We start from the raw sequence: 23914 nt of genomic DNA, 5'->3' as shown, positions 1-23914 counted from the left end.
TGTCAGCGCCCTATGGTCATGAATTCTGTCCCTACACCCTCCTTAAAATGCACCTCTTTGACCAAATATTTGTTTGCCACCACCCCCACCTGCCATTACATGCTTCACTGGTCTAGCGTCAATCTTTTTTAAATTACTCTTCTGTGAAGTGCCGTGGAACATTTTTTCTATGTTAAAGACACCATATAAATGCTGGTTGTGTCATGAATTTAGAGTCAGAGCACCAAGCAGAAAACTAAGCAATACACTGATCAGAAGTATAAAAGATATAAGAATATATTTTCTTATTTAGAGTGGAGTATGATGGAGAAAACTAAAGTGGGAGTCATTTAACATGCAGATGCTATCCTCCTGCATTTTCTCTTGATGGGCCCATTCTTCTGCCACATTCCTGGGCCGCGGAAGTCTTTGCTTTTCCAGATTTCCCACGTTTTGCTCCTCCTCACAATTCTGCTGCAAGCATTTACACCTCCTCTGGACCTATCTTTTATTTCTATACCTATGTCATTATCACCTCATCTTAGCCTGTACCATAATCACTTTTGATATTTAACTTCCCCTGCCCTCCACCGTGTCACAGGAGCGTGTTTTTTCTCTTGTAAAAACTAAGGGGGTCTCTATACCTTTAAGACTGAGAGAAGCTTCTCTAATCTCTGGGCACAGTGTGTGCAAACAGCAAGCCTGTTTCCTAGGCAACAGCAGGAGAGATGAGGTCACATGCCATATTGTATCAGTTGACTGGGGGTAAAGACTGGATAGAACCGGTTTGATCTGGTAGTCCAGCGAAGCGTGGTCTTCATGAAGGAAGACTCCTGTCTCTCAGCAGAAAATCTACATTGGCCTACAGGCTGTGTTACGCCTGAAGAGGAAAAAACCCTTGTAACGGAATCTTTGCATTGTTGGAGGTAGCAAATTCCTTTTTACTTCCATTCTCTAAGAAGTGTCTGCCTCAGGAGTGACTTTCTGTTGCCTTTTTGTGTTTTTGGGAGTTCTGGAATTCTCAGTAAAGTTTCTACTGATAGACTGCCAATATAAAAATTGAAATAGACCTGTTGCTATACTCCTTGTTGAAAGAACTGTGAGATGCCTGCTGCAGTCAAAGTGCTTTGAACACCTATCTATTATAGGCTGTTCATCAAAATTCGCCTGGTGACTTCGAGTGGCATCTGACTATTCGACTCTGGGATACCGCCAAACCGGGAACGTAAATCTCCGAGGACTTACAACCCAGCTATTTACTTATTCCTAAGAAACAGCTCTAATTTAAAACATCATTTTGAAACCGGTTAACCGTCGGTTTTTGAATGTGTGTGTGTGTACATGAGGGTTAGAAGGAGTAAGAAGTTATAAAGTCTTTAGACATTGATTTATCTCAATATTGTTTAAGATTTAGCTTGTCAATAGTTAATTTGTTGTTGTTTAAAGATACCTGGTTTGGTGCATTTTATTCTGGGATTAATAAAGTGTTTAATTTGGCTAATTTTCAGTAGGTGGGAAACTTTAATAATATGCTGCGACCCGTGGAGTAATGAGACTGATTTGACTGCATCGCTCCCAACTCGGTTGTAACAACCCTATCATAATCTCTCCTTTTTGTTCTTTATTGTCCCTCACCTCTCTGGCTCTCCACTTGCTTAAAAGTTGCTCATCTCCAACATCTAATTCTGATGAAAGGTCATTTACCTGAAACATTGACTCTCTCCAGAGATGCTGCCTTACCTACTGAATGTTCACAGCATTTTTTTTCCCGCCAGATTTCCACAATCCACTGTACTTTGCTTTTGTATTAGTGTTTAATTCAAGGTCATCTCCCTTTCAGGGAGGCCCACCTTGCAGAAATGCTACTCTTTTCTCCAACCGGATTTTTCTGTGTCTCTTTAATCCTGTTCACCTTCATTGCTATCTGTTTCCCTTCTGTTTGCTGCGCATACTAAAACTTGCTTTCACATTCACAGTTTTCTCACTCGATTGCATACATCTCCATGATATTCAGCTCTCCTCTAACCATTTTTCTTGCTGCTTCCAGAGATCCAAGCTTAATGCTGTGTCCTGCCATCATGTATGGTCAATCTTGCCCTTCAGTAGCATTGACTCATTTTATTTCAGAGCTGTCCTAGCCCTCAGTTCTGCCTCATCTGACACTTTAAACAAACTATTTCTCTTTTTTTCAAGCGTTAAGGATTGCAGACCTCAATGACTCAGACATCAACTCCTCCCCTGATCCTCCTTCCCATTCACTTTTTTAAAAAATTAGTTCCTGGGATGTGGCCATCGCTGACAGGCTCAGCTTTTATTGCCTTCATGAACTGCTGCAGTCCATGCGATGTAGGGTACACCTACAGTGCTGTTAGGGAGGGAGTTCTAGGATTTTGACCCAGCAGTGAAGGAAGGGCATATAGTTCCAAATCAGCATGGTGTGTGACTTGGAAGGGAACTTGCAGGTGGTGGTGTTCCCATGTACCTGCCGCTCTTGTTGTTCTAGGTGGTAGAGATTGTGGGTTTGGAAGGTGCTGTTGAACAGCCTTGACTAGTTGCTACAGTGCATCTTGTAGATGGTACACACTGCAGCCATGGTGCAGCTGCAGCAGAGGGACTGAATGTTGAAGGTGGTGGATGGGGTGCCAATCAAGTGGACGGCTTTGTCCTGGATGGTGTTGAGCTCAAGTGTTGTTGGAGCTGCGCTCATCCAGACAAGTGGAGCGTATTCAATTGCATTCCTGACTTGTGCCTTGTAGATGGTGCACAGGATTTGGGGCATCAGGAGGCAAGATTCTCAGTTGAGAATTTCCAGCCTCTAACCTGCTCTTATAGCTACAGTATATATGTGGCTGGTTCAGTTAAGTTTCTGGTCAAAGGTGGCCCCAGGATGACAGTGGGGCATGTAGCGATGGTAATGCCACTAAATATCAAGGGAAGATAGCTAGATTCTCTCTTGTTGGAGATTGTCATTGCCTGGCACTTGTGTGGTGCAAATGTTACTTGCCACTTATCAGCTCAAGCCTGAATGCTGTCCAGGTCTAACTGCATATGGACATGGATTGCTTCATTATCTGAGGAGTTGTGAATGTCACAGAACACTGTGCAATCAGCGAGCATCCCCACTTCTGATCTTATGATGGAGGGAAAGTCATTGATGAAGCAGCTGCAGATGATGCGGCTTAGGACACTACCCTGAGGAACTTCTGCAGCGACATCCTGTGGCTGAGGCGATTGGCCTTCAACAATCACAATAACCTCCCTTTGTGCAAGGTATGACGCCAGCCAATGTAAATTTTTCCTCAGTTCCCACTGACTTCAATTTTACTGGAGCTACCACACTCTCAGTCAAATGCTGATTCTATCCTTCCTACCAAACTCACCCATTGTGGTGTTTTCACTGTCCCTTCTGACCCCGAACAATCGGTCCTCAGCAAATGTTTCAGCTCCATCCCTTTATGTCCACATTTAAAGGAATTTTGAGTTTGATATGATGCCAAGCTCTATTTTTATTTTTTCCGCTTTCACTTCATTGACTCACCTCGCCACAAATCAGACACTTTCTTCTTTCCTCAGAATTCTCCACCTGACCACCTCCCTCGGGCCTCTTACCCTCTACATTTTTTCTGGGAAATGCTGGCATAAATCAGCCATCTCAATTTCTCTACTATCTGCATTCTCTTTAATCTATCTCCCTCAACTTGCTGCATGCCATTCTCAGGTTCAACAGCGGCATTGTCATTAAACTTGCTGACAAGGGACGCACTGCTGTCATTTGACAAAAAGACTCCATAGCCTTGAGCAGACTAAATGCCAACTCTATACCTTCTCCTACCTTCCCCAGAACACGACCATAACACCAAACATCTAGCTATTGTTTCCGAGACCTCATCTGCTCGGGAGATATTTCCCCTGTGATAGCCAACCTCATGGACCATCCAACCCACACAGCCCACTTCTACCTACTTCCCATGATCCACAAAAGGGACTGTCCCACAAGACCCACCTGTAAAGTCTGTTCCTGCCCCCCAGAATTCACTACTGACCTCAACTCTTTTTTTCTCGCTTGTCCAACCTAGATCCAAGACTCTACAGACAAGCTTTAACCATTTCGAGTTTCCTAGCCCTAGCCGTCTCCTTTATACCATGGACATTCAGTTCTTCTACACCTCTATTCCCCACCAGGAAGGCATGCAGGCCCTCCGCTTCTTCCTTGAATGACAGCCCAACCATCTATCACCCTACTATGCCTAGTTGAACATGTTCTCACTGTGAACAGTTTTCCTTGAACTCTAATCATTTCATTCAATAAAAGACATCTCTATGAGAATCCCTATGGGTTCTAGCTACGTCTGCCTTTTCATGGGATTTGTGGAACATTTTGTTCCTATCCTACTCAGATACCTCCCTGCCCTATTTTTCTGGTACATTGATGATGGTCAGTGTCACCTCCTGCTCTCACCCTAAACTAAGAAATGTAATCAATTTTGCTTCTTTCACCCACCTTTACCTTCAACATGGTCCACCTCCATTGTTATCCTTCCTATCGCATCCTCGACTACACTATCTCCACTTCTGGGGATAGGTTGTCCACCAATGTCTACTACAAGCTCACCATCTTGGATAGCTACCTTGATCATACTTCTCCCACCCCATGTTCTGTTAAGAACTCTATTCCATTCTCCCAGTTTTTCCATCTCATTTGCATCTGTTCCGATGACACCACCTTCCATATTACAGTTTCAGAAATGTCTTACTTTTCCTCAATCAAAAGTTCACCTGCACATTGGTTGACAGGACCCTTGACTGTGTGGCTGTTTTGCCCACACTTCTGCCCTCTGGCATGATGCCACCAATACATCTTCACCTCCCCTTTCAGCATTCTGCAGAAACCATTCCTCCTCACTCTTACTTCAGCCCCAAAACCTACTCCGCTTTCCCTGGCATCTTTCTGTGCAAGCAAAGATGATGCAACACTTGCCATTTTAACTCCTCTCTTTCCACCCTCCAGGGCAAACACTCCTTCCGAAAGGAACAGCAATTTACTTACCGTGCTTTTAATTTAGTATACTATATTGGGAGCTGACGATGTGGTCTCCTCTACATTGGGGAGACCAAACACTAATGTTGTGATCGCTTTGGTGAAAAACTTTGTTCGGTCTGCATGACCCTAAACTACCAGTGGCTTGTCACTTTAATTCTCCATCTCATTCCCACAGTGACTTCTCTTGTCCTTGGCCTCCTACATTGTTCGTATGAAGCTCAACACAAGATCAAGAACACCACCTTATCTTACCAGTTTTTCCAGGCTTCCCATTTCCTCTGCTTTCCTACTGAAACCACTTACACTGCCTCTGGACCCCTCTTTTGTTTTCATAAGACAACACTCAGGTCTACCTCACCATCACTTCTCTCAACTTCTCCACTGTTGCTAAATTATCAGACTGTTCGTCTGACATCCAGTACTGGATAAGTAGAAATTTCCTCCAATTAAATAGTGAAAACTGAAGCCATTGTTTTCAGTCCCCGCTCCAAAGTCCATTCTCTAGCTACGACTCTCTTCCTCTCCCTGGCAACAGTCTGAAATTAAGCCAGTCTGTTCATAATCTCGGTGTCACATCTGACCCCGAGATGAGCATCCGACCTCATATTTGTGCCATCATTAAGACTGCCTATTTCCAACTCCGTAACGTTGCCTGACTTCACCCCTCTCTCAGCTCATCTGCTGCTGAACCACTTATTCATGCGTTTGTTACCTCTAGACTTGACTATTCCAAAGCACGCCTGGCTGGACTCCCACATTCTACGCTCTGTAAACTTGAGGTCATCCAAAACTCTGCTGCCCATGTCTTAAAATGCACCAAGTCCCATTCCACCATCTTCAGTATGCTCACTGACCTACATTGGCTCGTGGTCAAGCAACATCTTGTTTTAAAATTCTCATCCTTGTGTTCAAATCCCACCATGGCATCACCGCTCCCTATCTCTGTAATCTCCTCCAGCCTGACAACCCACGAAGATATCGGCACACCTCTAATACTGGCCTCTTGTGCATCCCTGATTTTAATCACTCCACCATTGGTGGCTGTACCTTCAGTTGTCTAGGGCCAAAGCTCTCGAATACCCTCCTACACCTCACTTTCCTCCTTTAAGACATTCCTTAAAACCTACCTCTTTGAGCAAGTTTTTGGTCATCTGACCTAATATCTCCTTTTGTGGCTCCAAGTCATACTTTGTTTTATAATGTTCCTGTAAAGCACTAGGGGACGTTTTATTACGTTAAAGGCACTATATAAATATACATTGCTGTATTTTTGTTTTATCACCTCATTTTACCTTGCACAATCACTTGTCATTTAACCACACCCGTACTTGCTTAAAAGCTGTTCAGAGTCATTTACGGCACAGAAGGTAGCTATTCGGCCCATCGAGTCCATGCCGGCTCACCACGGCGCTAATACAATCAATCCCATTCCTCTGCTCGATCATTGTAGCCCTGCAAGTCTATTTCTCTCAGGTGGCCATCCAGCTTCCTTTTGAAGTCATTGATCGTCTCTGCTTCTACCACCCTTGCAGACAGCAAGTTCCAAGTCATTAACACCTACTGTGTAAAAAAGTGCTTCCTCACATTCCCCCTGCACCTTTTGCCCAAAACTTTCAATGTGTCCCCTAGTCCTTGTACTATTTGTTAATAGGAACTGTTTTTCCTTGTCTAACTTATCTAAGCTTGTCATAATCTTGTATTAAATCTCTCCACAATCTCCTTTGTTCTAAGGAGAACAACCACAACTTTTCCAACCTAACCTTATAACTAAAATCCTCCATTCCTGATACCATTCTGGTAAATCTCCTCTGCATCCTCTCAATGACCCTCACATCCTTCCTAAAGTGTGGCGACCAGATCTGAATGCAGTACTCCAGCTGGGGGCCTAACCAGAGCTTTATAAAGGTTCAGCAATAACATCCTGCTTTTGTACTCAATGTCTCTATTTATAAAACCCAAGATCCCATATGCTTTACGAACCACTCTCTCAATATGTCCTCTTTAACATCTTCCAGTTCTGTTGAGAGACCATTGATCAGAAATATTAACACTTTCCCCCTCCACAGATGCAGCCTGACCTGCTGAGTATTTGCAGCATTTTCTGTTTTTATTTCAGATATCCAGTATCCATAGTATTTTTCTTTTGGTCTATCAGATCCCTTTTTCATTTTAAAAACCTTGATTAGATCACTCCTCAACCGCCTAAACTCAAGACAAATTTATGCAACCTGCTCTCATAATTTAACCCTCTAAACCACTCTATCATTGCATTGAATCTGTGCTCCCCCAACACTAATGCCAATATCTTTGCTGAGGTGCTGTGCCACAACTGAATGCTGTACTCTAGATGGAGTCTAACCAAGACTCCATACAACTAAATCATCACTTCCTCACTTTTGATTTCCAACCCCCTTCAAGATAAAGGTCAACAACTCATTAGCCTTCATGATTATTTTTAATACACATACACTAGGTTTTGCTCCGATGAAGGGTCACTGACCCGAAACGTTAACTCTGCTTCTCTTTTCACAGATGCTGCCAGACCTGCTGAGTGGTTCCAGCATTTCTTGTTTTTGTTTCAGATTTCCAGCATCCGCAGTATTTTGCTTTTACACTAGGTTTTAGTGCTTTGCTGCCGAAATCCCTTTGTTGCTCCACAGTCCTAGTCTCACCATTAAGAAAATATTCTGATTTTTCTCAGATCCAAAGTGAATAACCCCACACTTCCCCATGTTGAACTTCATCTGCCATAGTTTTACCCATTCACTTCGTCTATATCGTGTTGTAACTTCCTCTTCCCATCCATGCAACTCACTGTGCCTCCTAACATGGTGTCATCTGCAAATCTGAATATACAATGCTCTATTGCTTCATCCAAGTCATTATTACATATTGTGAAATGCTGAAGCCCCAGTGCAGATTCCTGGGGGGCAAAGGGGCGAGGGAAGGAGAGAGGACATCTGCTCTCAGAGAAAACTGATACAGCAAAAGGCTGCTTATACTTGAACCTGCTTTGAAAGATGAAGTTTGCAGAAAAGAACAAAACCAACAGGATTGCCAGGAATCACCTTATTCACAGACATCCAGGTTGAAAGTACTCAGAGAAGTCAGCGAAGAGGACATTGACTTTGAGAAAGGTCTGGGAGATCCAACCCACTGCAACTGGGAGGAGTTTGGGTCTTTTAACCGCAAAGATTTTGCCAAAGAGGACTGTGTAACATACAAGTGTGCTGAGGTTTGTAATGTTTTAATAAGTAAATACCTTTCTTTATAATTCGGGTTATCAGCTGCTTGCAAAGTACTTTTTAGTTAATGGGGATTTCTTTTAGTTTAGTTGTTGTAACAAAGTTTTAAAACATGAAATCTTGCCGTGTAATTCTTTAAACTGGTCTGGGGGTTCATATCTCATCTTTTAACGTTAACGGTCTAACTGAGGTCGTAAACATACACTCTCATTTTATTTAATAATCTCAAGTGGAATCATATCAAATACCTCCAAAAGTCCATACAGATAACATCCATAGATACTCTTCTATCCACCATGCTGGTGACATCCTAAAAAAATTCAACTAGACTAGTCAGACATGACCTACCCTTCACAAATCCATGTTGACTGTCTTTGGTCAGCAAATACTTATCTGAGTGCTCAGTGGCTGTCTCTGATGATGGATTCAAATAACTTCCCCACAATTGATGTTAGCTTAAGGGTCTATAGTTACCTGGTTTCTCCCTCCCTCCCTAAACGATGGAGTGACATTTGAAATTTTCTAAGGCACAATTCGCGCCACACTAGTGCCAGGCAATGACTATCTCAAAAAGAGAATCTAACCATCTCCCCTTGATAGTCAATGGCATTACGATCACTGAATCCCCACTTATCAACATCCTGGGGGTTACCATTCGCCAGAAAGTGAACTGGAGTAGCCAAATAAATACCATGGATACAAGAGCAGGTCAGAGGCTGGGAATCCTGCAGCAAGTACCTCCTGACTCCCCAAAGTTTGTCCACCATCTACAAGGCACATGTCAGAGGTGTGTGATGGAATACTCTTCACTTGCCTGGATGGGTGCAGCTCAAACAACACTCAAGAAGCTCAACACCATCCAGGACAAAGCAGCCCACTTGATTGGCACACCGCTCACAAACATTCACTCCCTCCACCACCGACGCACAGTGGCAGCAGCGTGTACCATCTACAAGATGCACTACAGCAACTCACCAAGGCTCCTTCGACAGCACCTTCCAAACTCATCACCTCTACCACCTAGAAGAACAAGGGCAGCAGATGCATGGGAACACCACCACCTGCAAGTTCCCCTTCAAGCCACACACCATCAGTCTGACTTGGAACTGTATTGCCGTTCCTTCCTGTCACTGGGTCAAAATCCTGAAATTCCCTTCCTAACAGCACTGTGGGTGTACCTACCCCACATGGACTGCAGCGGTTCAAGAAGGCGGCTCACCACCACCTGCTCAAGGGCAATTAAAGATGGGCAATAAATGCTGCCCTAGCCAGCGACGCCCACATTCCATGAACAAATTTTTAAAAATTCCTGAATCTAGAAAGATTTGGAAATAAGTGACAAATGTATCTGCAATTCCTACATTTATTTCTTGCTCTCCTTTTGTAGCTTCTGCTACTTATTTAAAATCAGAGATAGTCCAACAGGTTAGACAGTACAGTATTTATCAGAATACACACAGAGAAAACATAGAATATTTTCTGATATACCGAGGTGGCAGGGCACAGGTTTAGGATTATGAACAGGTTGCTTAAGACAAGATACAGAAAGTATTTTGTTACACACAAAGTGGCCAATAGTTGAATAGGTTGTCTGGGAGGGTGGTTGAAAACAGGTCACTGGGCTCATTTGAAAAACTAGATGCTCGAATGGGAGGACAATAGGATTAATATTCTGGAAGGGCAAAGACAAATAGGTTAAATAGGCTACTTCATCTGAACCTACCTTGTGAAATACAGGGAGGAAGAGATTTTAATTCAGCAATAGAAGCCGGAATTGCATTTGAAAAAAAGAATTACCATTGAAATATCTCAGCACCTGGGAAGCAGAGTGGAACACATTCCTATTAACTTGCTTTACTCTTCCGGTGATGTGATATTTAAATGGCAACACACGGCACTCTAGTGCTGATTTAACACTGGAGGGATCTGGACATAATGAAGAAAGTGAAGAGAGTTTTAAAGTCAGTAGGAGTTGCAACTACCAGGAGCGAGAGTTGAAGCAGAAAACAAAGTGCTGTTTGAAAGATCAAGAACAGAGAAAGAAAAATGCACTGCACATGCCAGCCAGCAGGTGAAAAGATTTGTACTGTTGATCCTTATGAGTGTTCTAGAGTTTTTTTTACAGCAGAGGGCATCATCTCACGTGGATCATCTTACACAAAGCATAATGAGATGACTAAAGATCCAATAACAAGTCAAGATTCCTGACAAAGTTCTTTAAAAAAAGCTGACAAGGCAGCATAGATATTTCTATCATGAAGGTGCAGCTACAATGATCACATGACATAGTTGTAACGTCTGATGAACTAATTACAAAAGATGATCTTTTATGGTGCAATGGCAAATGGGAGGTGATTTCGTTCAGCAAATGAAATAGAAAGACTGCTTAAAAGTCTGTTGCATTGTTAATACTGAAAGTAAATGGCAGGTGAGGAAATTTCACTTGGAAAAAAAAAATCAAGATTCTCAACCTGGTCTATCTTCTCATCAAAGAACTGCAAAAAGTGAGGCTGTATTCAGGCTGTCCTCTTCGATAACTTCCTCAGCTGGCATTTACTTTTGGTATCAACAATGCAAAGGGTCTCAAAGTAGGAGGTGCCTTCATGGATGGTCTTTCTCTATACTTCTTAAACTTGAGCAAATTGTTCCCACTTATGGGCAGCATGACCTACTCTAGCTTTTATTTCCTCTGTTCTTGTGCCTAGATGGCCATCAGTGTAAGTCAAAAGCAGTGCGGGTGCCCAAGAGGCCAGAGTTGGAGGAATACAAAATTCTCAAGAAGGGTTGTAAGGACTGGAGGAAACAAATGGAATATGACTTCTTCAGACACTGAATCAGCGGCCTAGATGTTCACGTGTGCCCCAATATTAAAATCCCTATTGCTAGCAAACTATCCATCTTCTGACTCGGTGAGCAGCATATCAGAATGCGCGTACACAAACACCTGATTCCTTTTGTTATAAATTCAATACTACTTCAAATCTTGGTGACAGGCTATCAGTGAATGTATATTAGAAGATTTTGCAATGCACGCTGACATTAATCAAGTGACTGAAGGATTGTACGATAAGATTCTGTCATATAGCAAGAAACTAACAAAGAAATACGTCATGACAAAAAGATGCAACAAGATTCAAACAAACTGTCAAAGGCTAGTGTGCATGTTATTGGAACTGTTCCATACAAGTTTGGCAAGTATCAATTGTAAATATTTCAATGAAGTTAAAAAAATTAGGTAGAGAATACAGCTCTGAAAATGTGCATGCATATGTTTGCAATAAAGAACAGGTTAACCAGGAGTTGCACATTGGATTCTAACACAATGTTTCATGCATGGGATCTTGTAAACACTAGATATTGTATTCTTTGTAGTACTTTTTATGGTTAAGCTGTTGCAAAGAAGAATTTTTAAAATGCATACACATAAAATGAAAGATTCTTCAATGGAAGCTATTTGCATTAATGAACAGCTTATCAATACTCAATGCAGATGCAAAATTACTCCATGAGAGATTGAAAAATACACTAGATGTGCAATGAAACTGTATCTGCCTATCACTCAAAATCACTCACATCAGTGTTAAATATAAACTGCTCACAATATTCTAGGCACACCATAACTATAATCAATAACGCAGAACAACTGAGTGGTGAAAAGACCCAACCCAATTTTCGTTTTTGAGTACATACCGTGGTGTTCTTCCAGAAAGGGGTTTACGGGTAGCTCTGAAGATGACATAACTGGTAATAACAGAGAACATCCCCCATGTGGAGAGAAAGCGCCACCAGTAAAGTTTTACTGTGAAATATAAAGGAACAATCCACATCTGGAGCAAGGTGAGCAGCTGTCAAAGAAAATACACAAATCCATTATGAACGTTTCAGCCTACAGCACAATTTCTACATATCATTAAATAAAACAAGGTGAGTATTTGCGGTTTACTTTCAAAGCATGACAAATTACACAAATTTTAATGATCTAGCTTCACCCTGCCATTATCATTATAGTAAAATGATGTCATAATTAATATTTGCACGAGTCCTAAAAATAAAATTCTAGAAGATCTACTAATTAAATCCTAGTAAACATACTGTCAGCTTGCTGCTGCAATAAGCATAAAGCAATTCAATAAGCTACATTAAAAATTGGTCCTTAGCTCAATAATGATTGACTGCCTAAATGAATCAAACTTTGTTGGTGAAAAAACATAAAGCATTTCACTATTACAGCAATATTGATATTAGTTTGACATAGATTACACTTGTACTTCTGTCTGTATAACAAAGTGATTTAATGAACAGAAAAACTGGAACTTTTTGGGGCAAGGGATTTTACAATTCTGGTTGAATCAGTAAAAGCATTTAATAGATTGTAGTGAATTTTATACCCAGAAACTATATATGGATCAAATGCTGTTGATGCTGTTTATGGAGTTAATTGTAGCATAACAACTCCATGTGTAGGTTTTGACCTATTTAAAAACTGACTGTATTAACTAGAATAAAACAAACAACCTCTGAAATTAAAATTACTGAAAGCAGACTCTCTTTTTGATCAGGACCCAGATGCTAATTTAGGAAGTTGGTTAATGTATAAGGTGCTTACTAATAGATTTCCTCATTTATTTTGCTCCATAATCTTGGGAAGTGAATTAGGTTATCACAAATTAATTTCAACTAGTGATGGAATACAGAAATTTACACAAAATGCTCTACAATCCAGAACAAAGGCAATAAACATTTCCAGAGCAATTAATGCATTGTGGACATGCCTTCCTGCTGAACTGTACAAAATTCAGTAGTCAATTGATAAAACAAGACAGTTGTGCATCTGCACTCTTAATACCACTGGTGCTGGTACAGTCAACATCTGGATATAGAAAAACACATCTACTTTATTGTTTAATAGCACCATTACCATCTGGATTATATTAGCACAAATGTTACTTATCCATACATCATATCCCATGGAATTTCCTGACAAATCAGACTGTTGCCCAAAGGCTAAATGTTTTTCTCATTAAAAAGGCTTAAATGAGTTAAACAGGACCTGAACCTCAAGCAAATCCTAAAGTGGGGGGGCTAAATAATTGGAAGGCAACAGGTCATTTAATTTATCACTACTGATTTTTGGTCTGGCTAGTTTGGCAAATGAAGTTCATAAAGTTGACTGAATTTACAGTATGGCAAGTGTGCAGTCAGAACTAACAGCTGCCATTCATGTTTTTAATTGCTTTATGTTAACCTTTACTTATATATATTTAATGTGCTGAATGATCAACAAGCTATGGGTTCATAAGAAAATGAGGTTTCTTTTCTACTAATTCTACCTCATTTAGCACCAACATGATACAACTTTAGCTAACAGGGTTAATCAAACACCATACATTTATAAAATTAATGTTTACTTTTTTGTGCTTTTATAAAGAGTTTACAACTTAAAATCAAGGAACACTCAAAAGTTTGTTTTACAATTTACAGTGCTTGACAGCAAAGTCTGCAATCTGCTAGGTCACACACAGTTTGCCATGAGCCACACAATTTTACTACTGTACAGCTTTGCAATAATTCTTATGTTAAATGACAGCAATTATTACTATCCAGAAAGGTCTGAAAATAAGATGGCATTCTCTCCCAATTTCCTCTCCATTAAGCAAGCCTGTTCCTTTTATTACTATATTTCAATACAAGAATTCGAGCACCATTTTTAAAGAAAAACTAATTGAAATAACTTGTTAAAATAAGGAGAGTATTAAGAACAGCCAATGCATGGGAAAAGCCATGTTGAAACTGTAGATACTACATCATAACATCTAAAATAAACAATCCATTAACCTCGTGATAGCAGCCATCTTGGGTCCATTACACTGCAACTGAAATCCGAGTACCCGATTTGTACATAAATTAAGATCCATGCTTCACACCATTATGAATACAGGTTTGTTTGCACGGCAGCTGCACAGAACTTAATCAAAATTCTCAAAATATGAACTGGCTGTTCCTATTCAAGTCATTAGTAACAACAAAACATAACAGATGACTTGATCCAAATTGGGTCTTTAAGTTCAAATTCAGCTTGGAAGCAGGTACATTTTACTAACTTGTCGACTGCCACCTGCTATCTCTAGGGAGATGAACAGGATCAGTATTAAAGTTCCTTGTTATCAATGCATAGTTTCGTTAGACATTGATACCTGAAATTTATAAATTTCAGGCAAAACGGGAAAGATAAAGGAAATAATTTTTTTGGTGAACGTTTAATTTACACAGAGATTATATGACTATATAAAAAATGAAACCAAGAATCAGTGCATTCATGCCCATGCTGCCTGCATACATTATTTGCATGCAATATATACATGTTTTACTTTCAAATCTTCACAAACTCTGGTACAGTTAACAGGGTGCATTAGCACAGCTCATTTGGAAATCCATTCATAATTCAAGAATAATAATCAAACACATCTAATAATTTTTGGTCATAAGTCAAGTCCAGTTTGTGACCTCTTCTAAATGTTTTCCTCGTCAGGATTTGATCATGAATGTAAAAATGTGCTCAAAATGCACTATTTTATAAATATGATTTAAATTGAGCAGCTAGAACTGTTTTTATTAAAAGAAATAGAAAGTTGCTTGTGTATGCACACTTTTGGTATTTTATGTTAACTTTTTGCGACCAAAGCTGGGTACCACATGGCAACATTAATCAATTCTATGTCAGGTACAGCATAGACAGATGTAGAGCAAAGCTCACGCTTTTCTCTTCCTAAGCAATCTGCCTTATCTTCAACATTAGATGAGTACTTTCTGCTGGCCTGTGTGAAGATTTCAATTTCCCATAACAGAGCAGTAAAACTGCGAGTTTGAGAGAAAGAGATTTTTTCAGCTTGTGTACTAACAATTCATTGTAATGTTAAAAATAAAACTCACATTATATGATCTACAATGACGTTGTTTCCACTGGACTAGTACAATCTGAGCTATTACGAGGGCGGCAATAAGAATAAGCACCATTTCTGCATGCATAGCCTCATGTCCACGGTGTTTTGCATGTATCTTGGCATGTTGTAATCTACAAAAATGAAGGTTGCAAAACAAAATTTGAAAGCTGAAGTGTGCATATTGTTTAGAGAAGAAAGTTGATAAAAATACAATGTTTTAAGCATACTTATCGGAACACTTGAAAGTAAATTTGATAATATTTGTGACGGGGTCTCAGTTTCCAAAAAAAATGATTTAATTTCCTGGCATAGCTGGAAAGTGTTCACACTTATCTCAAAATGTCTGATGGAGAATGATTCACATTTATACCCAATGCCCCTTCTCCTAACAATTCTTAAGATATCTTTCTACAGCCCGCCCAAACAAAAAAAATTCTACCCACATTACTGTAATGCTTTCCTTAACAAAATTGTTACTTCAGGAGGGAAGATGGCACCATACAGAGAAAAGTATTTGCAACTGGTGACCCCACATCGATAGAAACAGAAATAATTACCACAGATAATTTATGACATCTGGGTTAATGCCTATATTTCCTCAACGTTCACCTGGATGTAATGTTCCGAAAGTAAAACACAAAGCTCCGAAGAATTTTTAAAAACTGGAAACAGAAGAATTTGTCATGTGCCATTACTATTTGATAGTATTTACATTTGAGTAAAAATTAATGTTAGCCTCAAGAGCAATCTGTATTTCCCATTTCTCACCTCAGCTAACTGAGTGCAAAACTCTGGGTTCAGGCATTTCACCAGCTTTTGTGAAGTTTGTTCACCATGGCCCAAATAGTCGTTTATTTTACATCTGATATTTTTTGACACTGACATACAATACAACAACTTGCATCTATATAGCAACTTTAACCAAGTAAAACTTTGTAAAATGCTTCATTGGAGTGTTAACAAAATATGACACCAAGTCACAGGATATTAGCCCAGATGACCAAAAGCCGAGTCAAAGAGGAAGGTTTTACGAAGATGCTTAAATGGGGGGGGGTAAAGAGGGACAAGAGGGAGGGAGGGCGAGGGTGCGAGCGCGTGGGGGGAGGGGGTGAGAGGGAGGGGGAGGGGGCGAGAGGGGCTCAGCCACCAATGGTTCAGCAATTAAAATCGAAATGTGCAGGATGCCAGAATTAGAGGAGCACCGATCTTGAAGGATTGTGGGTCTGGAGAGTGAGCTGACTGACGAGCATTTTAAAATCAAGGCGTTTCTGGACTGAGACACAATGCAGATGAGACAGCACAGGATGATGGGTGAACAGACTTGGTGCACGTTAAGGCAGCATTTTGAAGGGTGGAAGATGGGAGGCCAGCCAGGTCTGTGTTGGGATTGTCAAGTCTAGGGGTAACAAGATACAAATCAGCAATTATCGCACTCAAATTGATAACCTCCTGATGTGCATACAATGCACTGTAAAAAATGAATTATTCTGGAACAAAGTTTTTATTTTCCACACAATAGAACTAGCAAATTCAGACCAAGTGTGATCATATCCTGTAGCTATTTCAGGATTATGTTTATAATCCATACAAAGTTTTCCATGAGGGAAGTAATGGTGAGTGGGAAAAGTTGGAGGAGAAGAATGCACCTCGCAGGGAAGGCCGGGCAAGGACAGCAAGAGCACGAGCAAGAGAGCACACGAGAGCCAACAGAAATAGCTATGCAAGGGAAACTGAGCTAGCTGACTGACAACCATTACAGCACCAACAAATCTTCCTGGCAAGAGGAACATACTCAAACAAAAAGAAATGCCAATTCTATCAGCTTTGATTATCTTCACAAATAACAGAAGTATTGAAAATCAAGATAGCACACTTTGCAAAAACATTTTCAAATCAATCATTATCACAATATTTTTGAATAGAAACACTGCATATTGCACTGCTCTATATTACACTGAATGAGCTTCAATACAATAATACAATTTTAAAAATCACTTTACATTATAAAAATGAGTGGAAATTATGTACTAATCATGGCACTGCTTACCTCCATTGGTCTTCATCGGAAGGAAATTTTAAAAGGTCCATCTATGGGCAGAAAAGCTCATTAGGCTGGTGAAATACTCGTTGAAGCCAATACAAAAATTGGGTCAGGTTCACAAGATATTGATCATTTGTTACTGTAGTTGAGGGTGTACTTTGGTTATATATCTTTTCAAAGTTTTCAGCTAAAATGATATTCTATATTAGTACTTTGGTTTTTAATACCAGGAAGAAAACAACAAAATCAAACTGGTAACACATACCCATAGAAGTAGAATTTATACCTTTATACCTTCACTGGCACTTTGACACACCTTGAATATCAAATGTTATTATAGTTGTAAGACAGAAAAATTAGACACCCAAAAGAGAAAACTAACCAGATATGATTTCTTAACCAACACAGTGTGACAGTATGTAAACAGTGACTACCATTTTCAGTTTCTAATTATTACAGCATCACACCTTTGATGGCAGAAGTGTCCATCCTTTAGTGTTACAATTCTCTCAGCATTTAGCACTTAAGTTATTTAAGACCTACCTTTAGGTTTAAGGTTTAACTACATGTTTAAAATTGAATTCCCCAGCCCACTATGCTAATTAGTATTGCTGTTATTGATTTCATACCCAAGTTATACTACATGTTTAGCACTGATGTGACAAGATCACAGACATGTCCAAGATGCAGTTTAATATTCCTCTTGGCTTTTTATGAGATCTCATCAGTGGTTGGACTCTTAATAATGTGCAGATGAGTAGACCTGCATGCACATATTTTAAGAAAAAAGACAAGCAGGAATTTTTCCTATTCAGAGTACAGGCTTTCCTCACCAGTAGCTCGCCACTTACCCCGGCCCCCACCCACCAGAGTTACCATTCCACAATGTATGAGCAACTTAGACCCATTCGCACTGATGGCTTCATAGGGCAGCAATTCTTATCTTGGAGTACATTACCTTTTATAATGGTCAGCACTCAAAGAATAAAACTGCTATTTTATCACCCTCTTTAAAATACCTTAAATAAATTTGCAAAACCAGTCAACATAATGTGTAAGTAAGAAGCTAAAGCAAACAAAACTGCATAAGTCATATTTATCTGGCTGTCTATAAGCACAAGAGCAAATGTGCATTCTCTCTGTAAACAAACACATGAAAAATGTGGCAACATTGCCAAATATAACTTTATAATCTCTTTCTTTCTTTACACCAGTGTTCGCACTTTCTCAACTAAAATTGTGGAAGTAAGTAACAGTTACAAGCACGCATGCACCAAACCCTGAAACATGGAAAGATGTGAACTTATGTATCAAAATATGAATGTGAAAGATGTTTTAGATGTGCCATCTAGGAACGTGGAACCACGAACAAATCTTCCTGCTGCTCCTCCCCCAACCCCCCCCTTTCATAATTTTGCCATCAATTTTATTTTAACCCGTCCAGAAGACATTGATTTCTTGTTGCAAACCAGTGTAAGAGGTCCAGCCCAGCATCGCTTCTATTCCCAACATCCCAGTTCTAACTTGCATTGTTTTTGTTTCATTCGTTCATGGGATGTGGGTGTCGCTGGCTAGGACAGCATTTATTGCCCATTCCTAATTGTCATGGTGGTGAGCCGCCACCTTAAACTGCTGCAGTCTTTGGGGTGTAGGTACACCATCAGTGCAGTTAGGAAGGGAGTTCCAGGATTTTGACCCAGCGACAGGAAGTAACGGTGATATAGTTCCAAGTCAGAATGGGGAGAGACTTGGAGGGGAACTTGCAGGTGGTGGTGTTCCCATGCATCTGCTGCCCTTGTCCTTCCAGGTGGTAGAGGTCACAGGTTTGGAAGGTGCTGTCGAAGCAGCCTTGGCGAGTTGCTGCAGTGCATATTGTAGATGGCACACACTGCTAACACTGTGCATCAGTGGTGAAGGGAGTGAATGTTGAAGGCAGCGGATGGGGTGCCAATCAAGCGGGCTGCTTTGTCCTGGATGGTGTCGAGCTTCGAGTATTGTTGGAGCTTCACCCAACCAGGCAAGTGAAAAGTATTCCATCACACTCCTGACTTGTGCCTTATAGATGGCAGACAGGTATTGGGAAGACAGGTGGTGAGTTACTCGCTGCAGAATTCCTAGACTCTGACCTGCTCTTTTAGCCACGGTATTTATGTGGCTGGTCCAATTCAGTTTCTGGTCAATGGTAACCCCCAGAGTGGTGTTAATATTTGATCTCCTCACTGTGATTTGGGCTAGCATGTTTTCTACATTTCAACAGTGACTACACGTCAAAAGTACTTCACTGGCTGTTAAAGCGCTTTGAGACACTCTGTGACCATGACAAGTGCTATATAATTCCAAGCCTTTTAAATTAACTTTAATCATCCTTATATAATCTTTAAAACTCAACTATTTCGTCTCTAAACCCTTTTTCCATTAAATCCAACTGTCAACATTTTCTTATAGCTTAAGGTTCTTGATAGCTTGAATCATCTCCAATACTTATCTCGACAACCCCACAAAAGCAATGTATAAAAATCTATGAACACATGTACAAAGTATGAGTTCTACAGTAAAGAGCATGTCAAAAATTGCACCTTTCACAACATAGATGAAGCCATGTTAGCAGATGCACATATTAAGAATCACAGATAACTACCACTGCTATGCAGCACAATCCTTAATAAATAGAATTAACTCAAAAGTCAATTAAATGAAATGGAAGCATGACAGAATGCAAAATAAATATAAAACTCAAGACTAAACAAACCCCCGGTTTTCACTTTCATGGTTTAGGACATCAGAACCAGAAATCTTTGCTAAGTTTCCACAACATTTTGAGACATTTTGAGTGGTATCTCAAGAACCAATGCAGTGAAATATTTTTATTCAGTTATCAGTGAGAATGGTTATTACCTCACTTACTTATCTGCACTGCAAATTTAAAAAGTGCAAAGAACATCTTAAAATTATGTACAGCAGCTTAAATATCGTTATTTCGTCCATTTTCTAACTCTTAGAGTCATAGGGAGATACAGCACTGAAACAGGCCCTTCAGTCCACCGAGTCTGTGCCGACCAACAACCACCCATTTATACTAATCCTACATTTACCCCTGAAATAATCAAGACTGCCAAGCCTGCTATACTCTCAGCACTACATGAACTGCTTTGCCTGTGCTGGGACGAGGGAGCAGTACCTCAGGACATGCGCAATGCCAATATCATCACCCTCTATAAAAACAAAGGTGACCGCGGTGACTGCAACAACTACCGTGGAATCTCCCTGCTCAGCATAGTGGGGAAAGTCTTGGCTCGAGTCGCTTTAAACAGGCTCCAGAAGCTGGCCGAGCGCGTCTACACTGAGGCACAGTGTGGCTTTCATGCAGAGAGATCGACCATTGACATGCTGTTCTCCCTTCGTCAGATACAGGAGAAATGCCGCGAACAACAGATGCCCCTCTACATTGCTTTCATTGATCTCACCAAAGCCTTTGACCTCGTCAGCAGACGTGGTCTCTTCAGACTACTAGAAAAGATTGGATGTCCACCAAAGCTACTAAGTATCATCACTTCATTCCATGACAATATGAAAGGCACAATTCAACATAGCGGCACCTCATCAGACCCCTTTCCTATCCTGAGTGGCGTGAAACAGGGCTGTGTTCTCGCACCCACACTTTTTGGGATTTTCTTCTCCCTGCTGCTCTCACATGCATTCAAGTCTTCAGAAGAAGGAATCTTCCTCCACACTAGGGGCGGCACAGTGGCGCAGTGGTTAGCACCGCAGCCTCACAGCTCCAGCGACCCGGGTTCAATTCTGGGTACTGCCTGTGCGGAGTTTGCAAGTTCTCCCTGTGTCTGCATGGGTTTCCTCCGGATGCTCCGGTTTCCTCCCACATGCCAAAGACTTGCAGGTTGATAGGTTAATTGGCCATTAGCAATTGCCCCTAGTATAGGTAGGTGGTAGGGAAATATAGGGACATGTGGGGATATGGTAGGAATATGGAATTAGTGTAGGATTAGTTTAAATGGGTGGTTGATGGTCGGCACAGACTCGGTGGGCCGAAGGGCCTGTTTCAGTGCTGTATCTCCAAACTAAACTAAGATCAGGGGGCAGGTTGTTCAACCTTGCCTGTCTAAGAGCGAAGTCCAAAGTACGGAAAGTCCTCATCGGGGAACTCCTCTTTGCTGACGATGTTGCTTTAACATCACACACTGAAGAGTGTCTGCAGAGTCTCATCGACAGGTTTGCGGCTGCCTGCAACGAATTTGGCCTAACCATCAGCCTCAAGAAAACAAACATCATGGGACAGGACGTCAGAAATGCTCCATCCATCAATATTGGTGACCATGGTCTGGAAGTGGTTCAAGAGTTCACCTACCTAGGCTCAACTATCACCTGTCTCTAGATGCAGAAATCAACAAGCGCATGGGAAAGGCTTCCACTGCTATGTCCAGACTGGCCAAGAGAGTGTGGGAAAATGGCGCACTGACACGGAACACAAAAGTCCGAGTGTATCAAGCCTGTGCCCTCAGTACCTTGCTCTATGGCAGCGAGGCCTGGACAACGTATGACAGCCAAGAGCGACGTCTCAATTCATTCCATCTTCGCTGCCTCCGGAGAATACTTGGCATCAGGTGGCAGGACCGTATCTCCAACACAGAAGTCCTCGAGGCGGCCACCATCCCCAGCTTATACACACTACTGAGTCAGCGGCACGCAAGATGGCTTGGCCATGTGAGCCACATGGAAGATGGCAGGATCCCCAAAGACACATTGTACAGCGAGCTCGCCACTGGTATCAGACCCACCGGCCGTCCATGTCTCCGCTTTAAAGACGTCTGCAAACGCGACATGAAGTCCTGTGACATTGATCACAAGTCGTGGGAGACAGTTGCCAGTGTTCGCCAGAGCTGGCGGGCAGCCATAAAGGCGGGGCTAAAGTGTGGAGAGTCGAAGAGACTTAGCAGTTGGCAGGAAAAAAGACAGAAGCGCAAGGCAAGAGCCAACTGTGTAACAGCCCCGACAAACAAATTTTTCTGCAGCACCTGTGGAAGAGCCTGTCACTCTAGAATTGGCCTTTATAGCCACTCCAGACGCTGCTCCATAAACCACTGACCACCTCCAGGCGCTTACCCATTGTCTCTCGAGATAAGGAGGCCAAAGAAAAGAAAAAAGAAAAGAAAACATTAACCCCATATTCCCTACTACATCCCCACCTTCCCTCAATTCTCCTACCACCTACCTACACTAGGGGCAATTTACCGTGGCCAATTTACCTATCAACCTGCAAGTCTTTGGCTGTGGGAGGAAACTGGAGCACCCGGCGGAAACCCACGCGGTCACAGGGAGAACTTGCAAACTCCACACAGACAGTACCCAGAATCGAACCCGGGTTGCTGGAGCTGTGAGACTGCGGTGCTAACCATTGCGCCACTGTGCCGTCCATTATAAATCCGTGCCAAAGATAAAAATGGAAAAAAAATGTATCTAGCAAACTATATCTCAAACATTTCAAAGTGCATCACCTACATTAATGATTACGATGCACGTGAAAGCGGTAAGATGCACAAAGGTGAATGGGTGTGCTATTTGGTGGAGCGCAGTCCCTCTATATTGCACTGCAATCTCAACCTACAGTCCTGAACTTGCACCTGAGGCAAGCTGACACACAAAAGTAGGAGACCTCTTCTACCGAAGGGACAAAAAAAACTATTCATATGAAACGTGTCCCATTATTAATCATTTTCAAGTGAACAAATTTTTCACCTTAAACTTCGTAAATATATAAAATACACTACCCCGGATGACTTAAACAGTTACATTTTGTTAGACAGCCTTTATTACAATTGAAATCAATAGTTTATGCCCTCTCTCATTGGGTATAAAACTGGCAGTTTTTAAAACAATAAACCAGGTTTTGAAAGTTACTGTCACATAAAAAAAAACTGGAGAGGTTGAGAAATATCTGGCAGTCTGACAGTGACACTTGGGAGCAAAGAAGCCAACCCACCCATTCCCCGCTCTTCCCAGCGCGACTCCAGGTTTTGGGGAGTCATTCTTGAGGGGGATCTTGAATATTGAAGCCTGTCAGTGCCGATGACGAGCACGGCATAGTCGATGAAGCCACCGTAACCTCTTGGGGAGGCCCAGGCGTTGCAGCGGGAGCCAAAACACTCACTTGCCCTGACAAACCCAGGAATAGAGAGTGTGGGAGGGTCTCGGTACACGGGCCCACACTTACCTGCTGCTCCTCGATATCCAGCTCCATCTCCTGCCGGTACTGGGGAAGGGGGGGGAGGGGAGGGGTGCTGGGCCTTGCGTCACTATGGCGCCTGCGCACATACCGACGCCGCAGCTGAGGTGCGCGGTTCCGGCGCGCATGCGCGTTAAGGACGCTGGCAATCCGTGGAGGAGCAGATTGATCAGTATCTGACAGGGGGCTCGGGGCAGTTCAGGTGTAACTTTTTGGTCAGGAGCATCTGCTGCCAGGTGCATCGGACACTGCAGAGAAGGAGAACAAATAAATGCAAACAAAAGAAAGTGGAAATCCCAGGAAGTGTAGAGGGAGCTGTTCATGAATTATGCAATCTTGGTTATCATCCTCAGGTTTCAGGGTCCACACTTTAAAATATGTGGTAATATAGAATCACCTTTTATCGCAGTACTACATGCTATGGGAATA

At 41.6% G+C, this 23914-nt stretch overlaps 1 protein-coding gene across 3 annotated transcripts in view; it reads right to left on the bottom strand.

Moving 5' to 3' along the window:
- rnf175 (ring finger protein 175) overlaps positions 1-23546 on the bottom strand; it is a 49054-nt gene extending 25508 nt beyond the window's left edge. Inside the window, exons 1-5 of one of the 3 annotated variants that reach the window (XM_068040633.1) lie at positions 23474-23518; positions 17254-17294; positions 15764-15868; positions 15196-15337; positions 11956-12110 (exon numbers count right to left, since the gene is read on the bottom strand). In XM_068040633.1, the coding sequence (XP_067896734.1) occupies positions 11956-12110; positions 15196-15291 (251 nt within the window). In that variant the 5' untranslated portion in view covers positions 15292-15337; positions 15764-15868; positions 17254-17294; positions 23474-23518. Of the gene's footprint in view, positions 1-11955; positions 12111-15195; positions 15338-15763; positions 15869-17253; positions 17295-23242; positions 23453-23473 lie in introns of those variants that run through there. The other 2 variants (XM_068040614.1, XM_068040623.1) reach the window with 2 other exon arrangements.
- Positions 23547-23914: the final 368 nt, after the last annotated feature.

The sequence above is a fragment of the Heterodontus francisci genome, chromosome 1 (assembly GCF_036365525.1).
Source record: "Heterodontus francisci isolate sHetFra1 chromosome 1, sHetFra1.hap1, whole genome shotgun sequence".
Classification (NCBI taxonomy): Eukaryota; Metazoa; Chordata; class Chondrichthyes; order Heterodontiformes; family Heterodontidae; genus Heterodontus; species Heterodontus francisci.
This window is presented reverse-complemented; position numbering and strand designations above follow the sequence as displayed.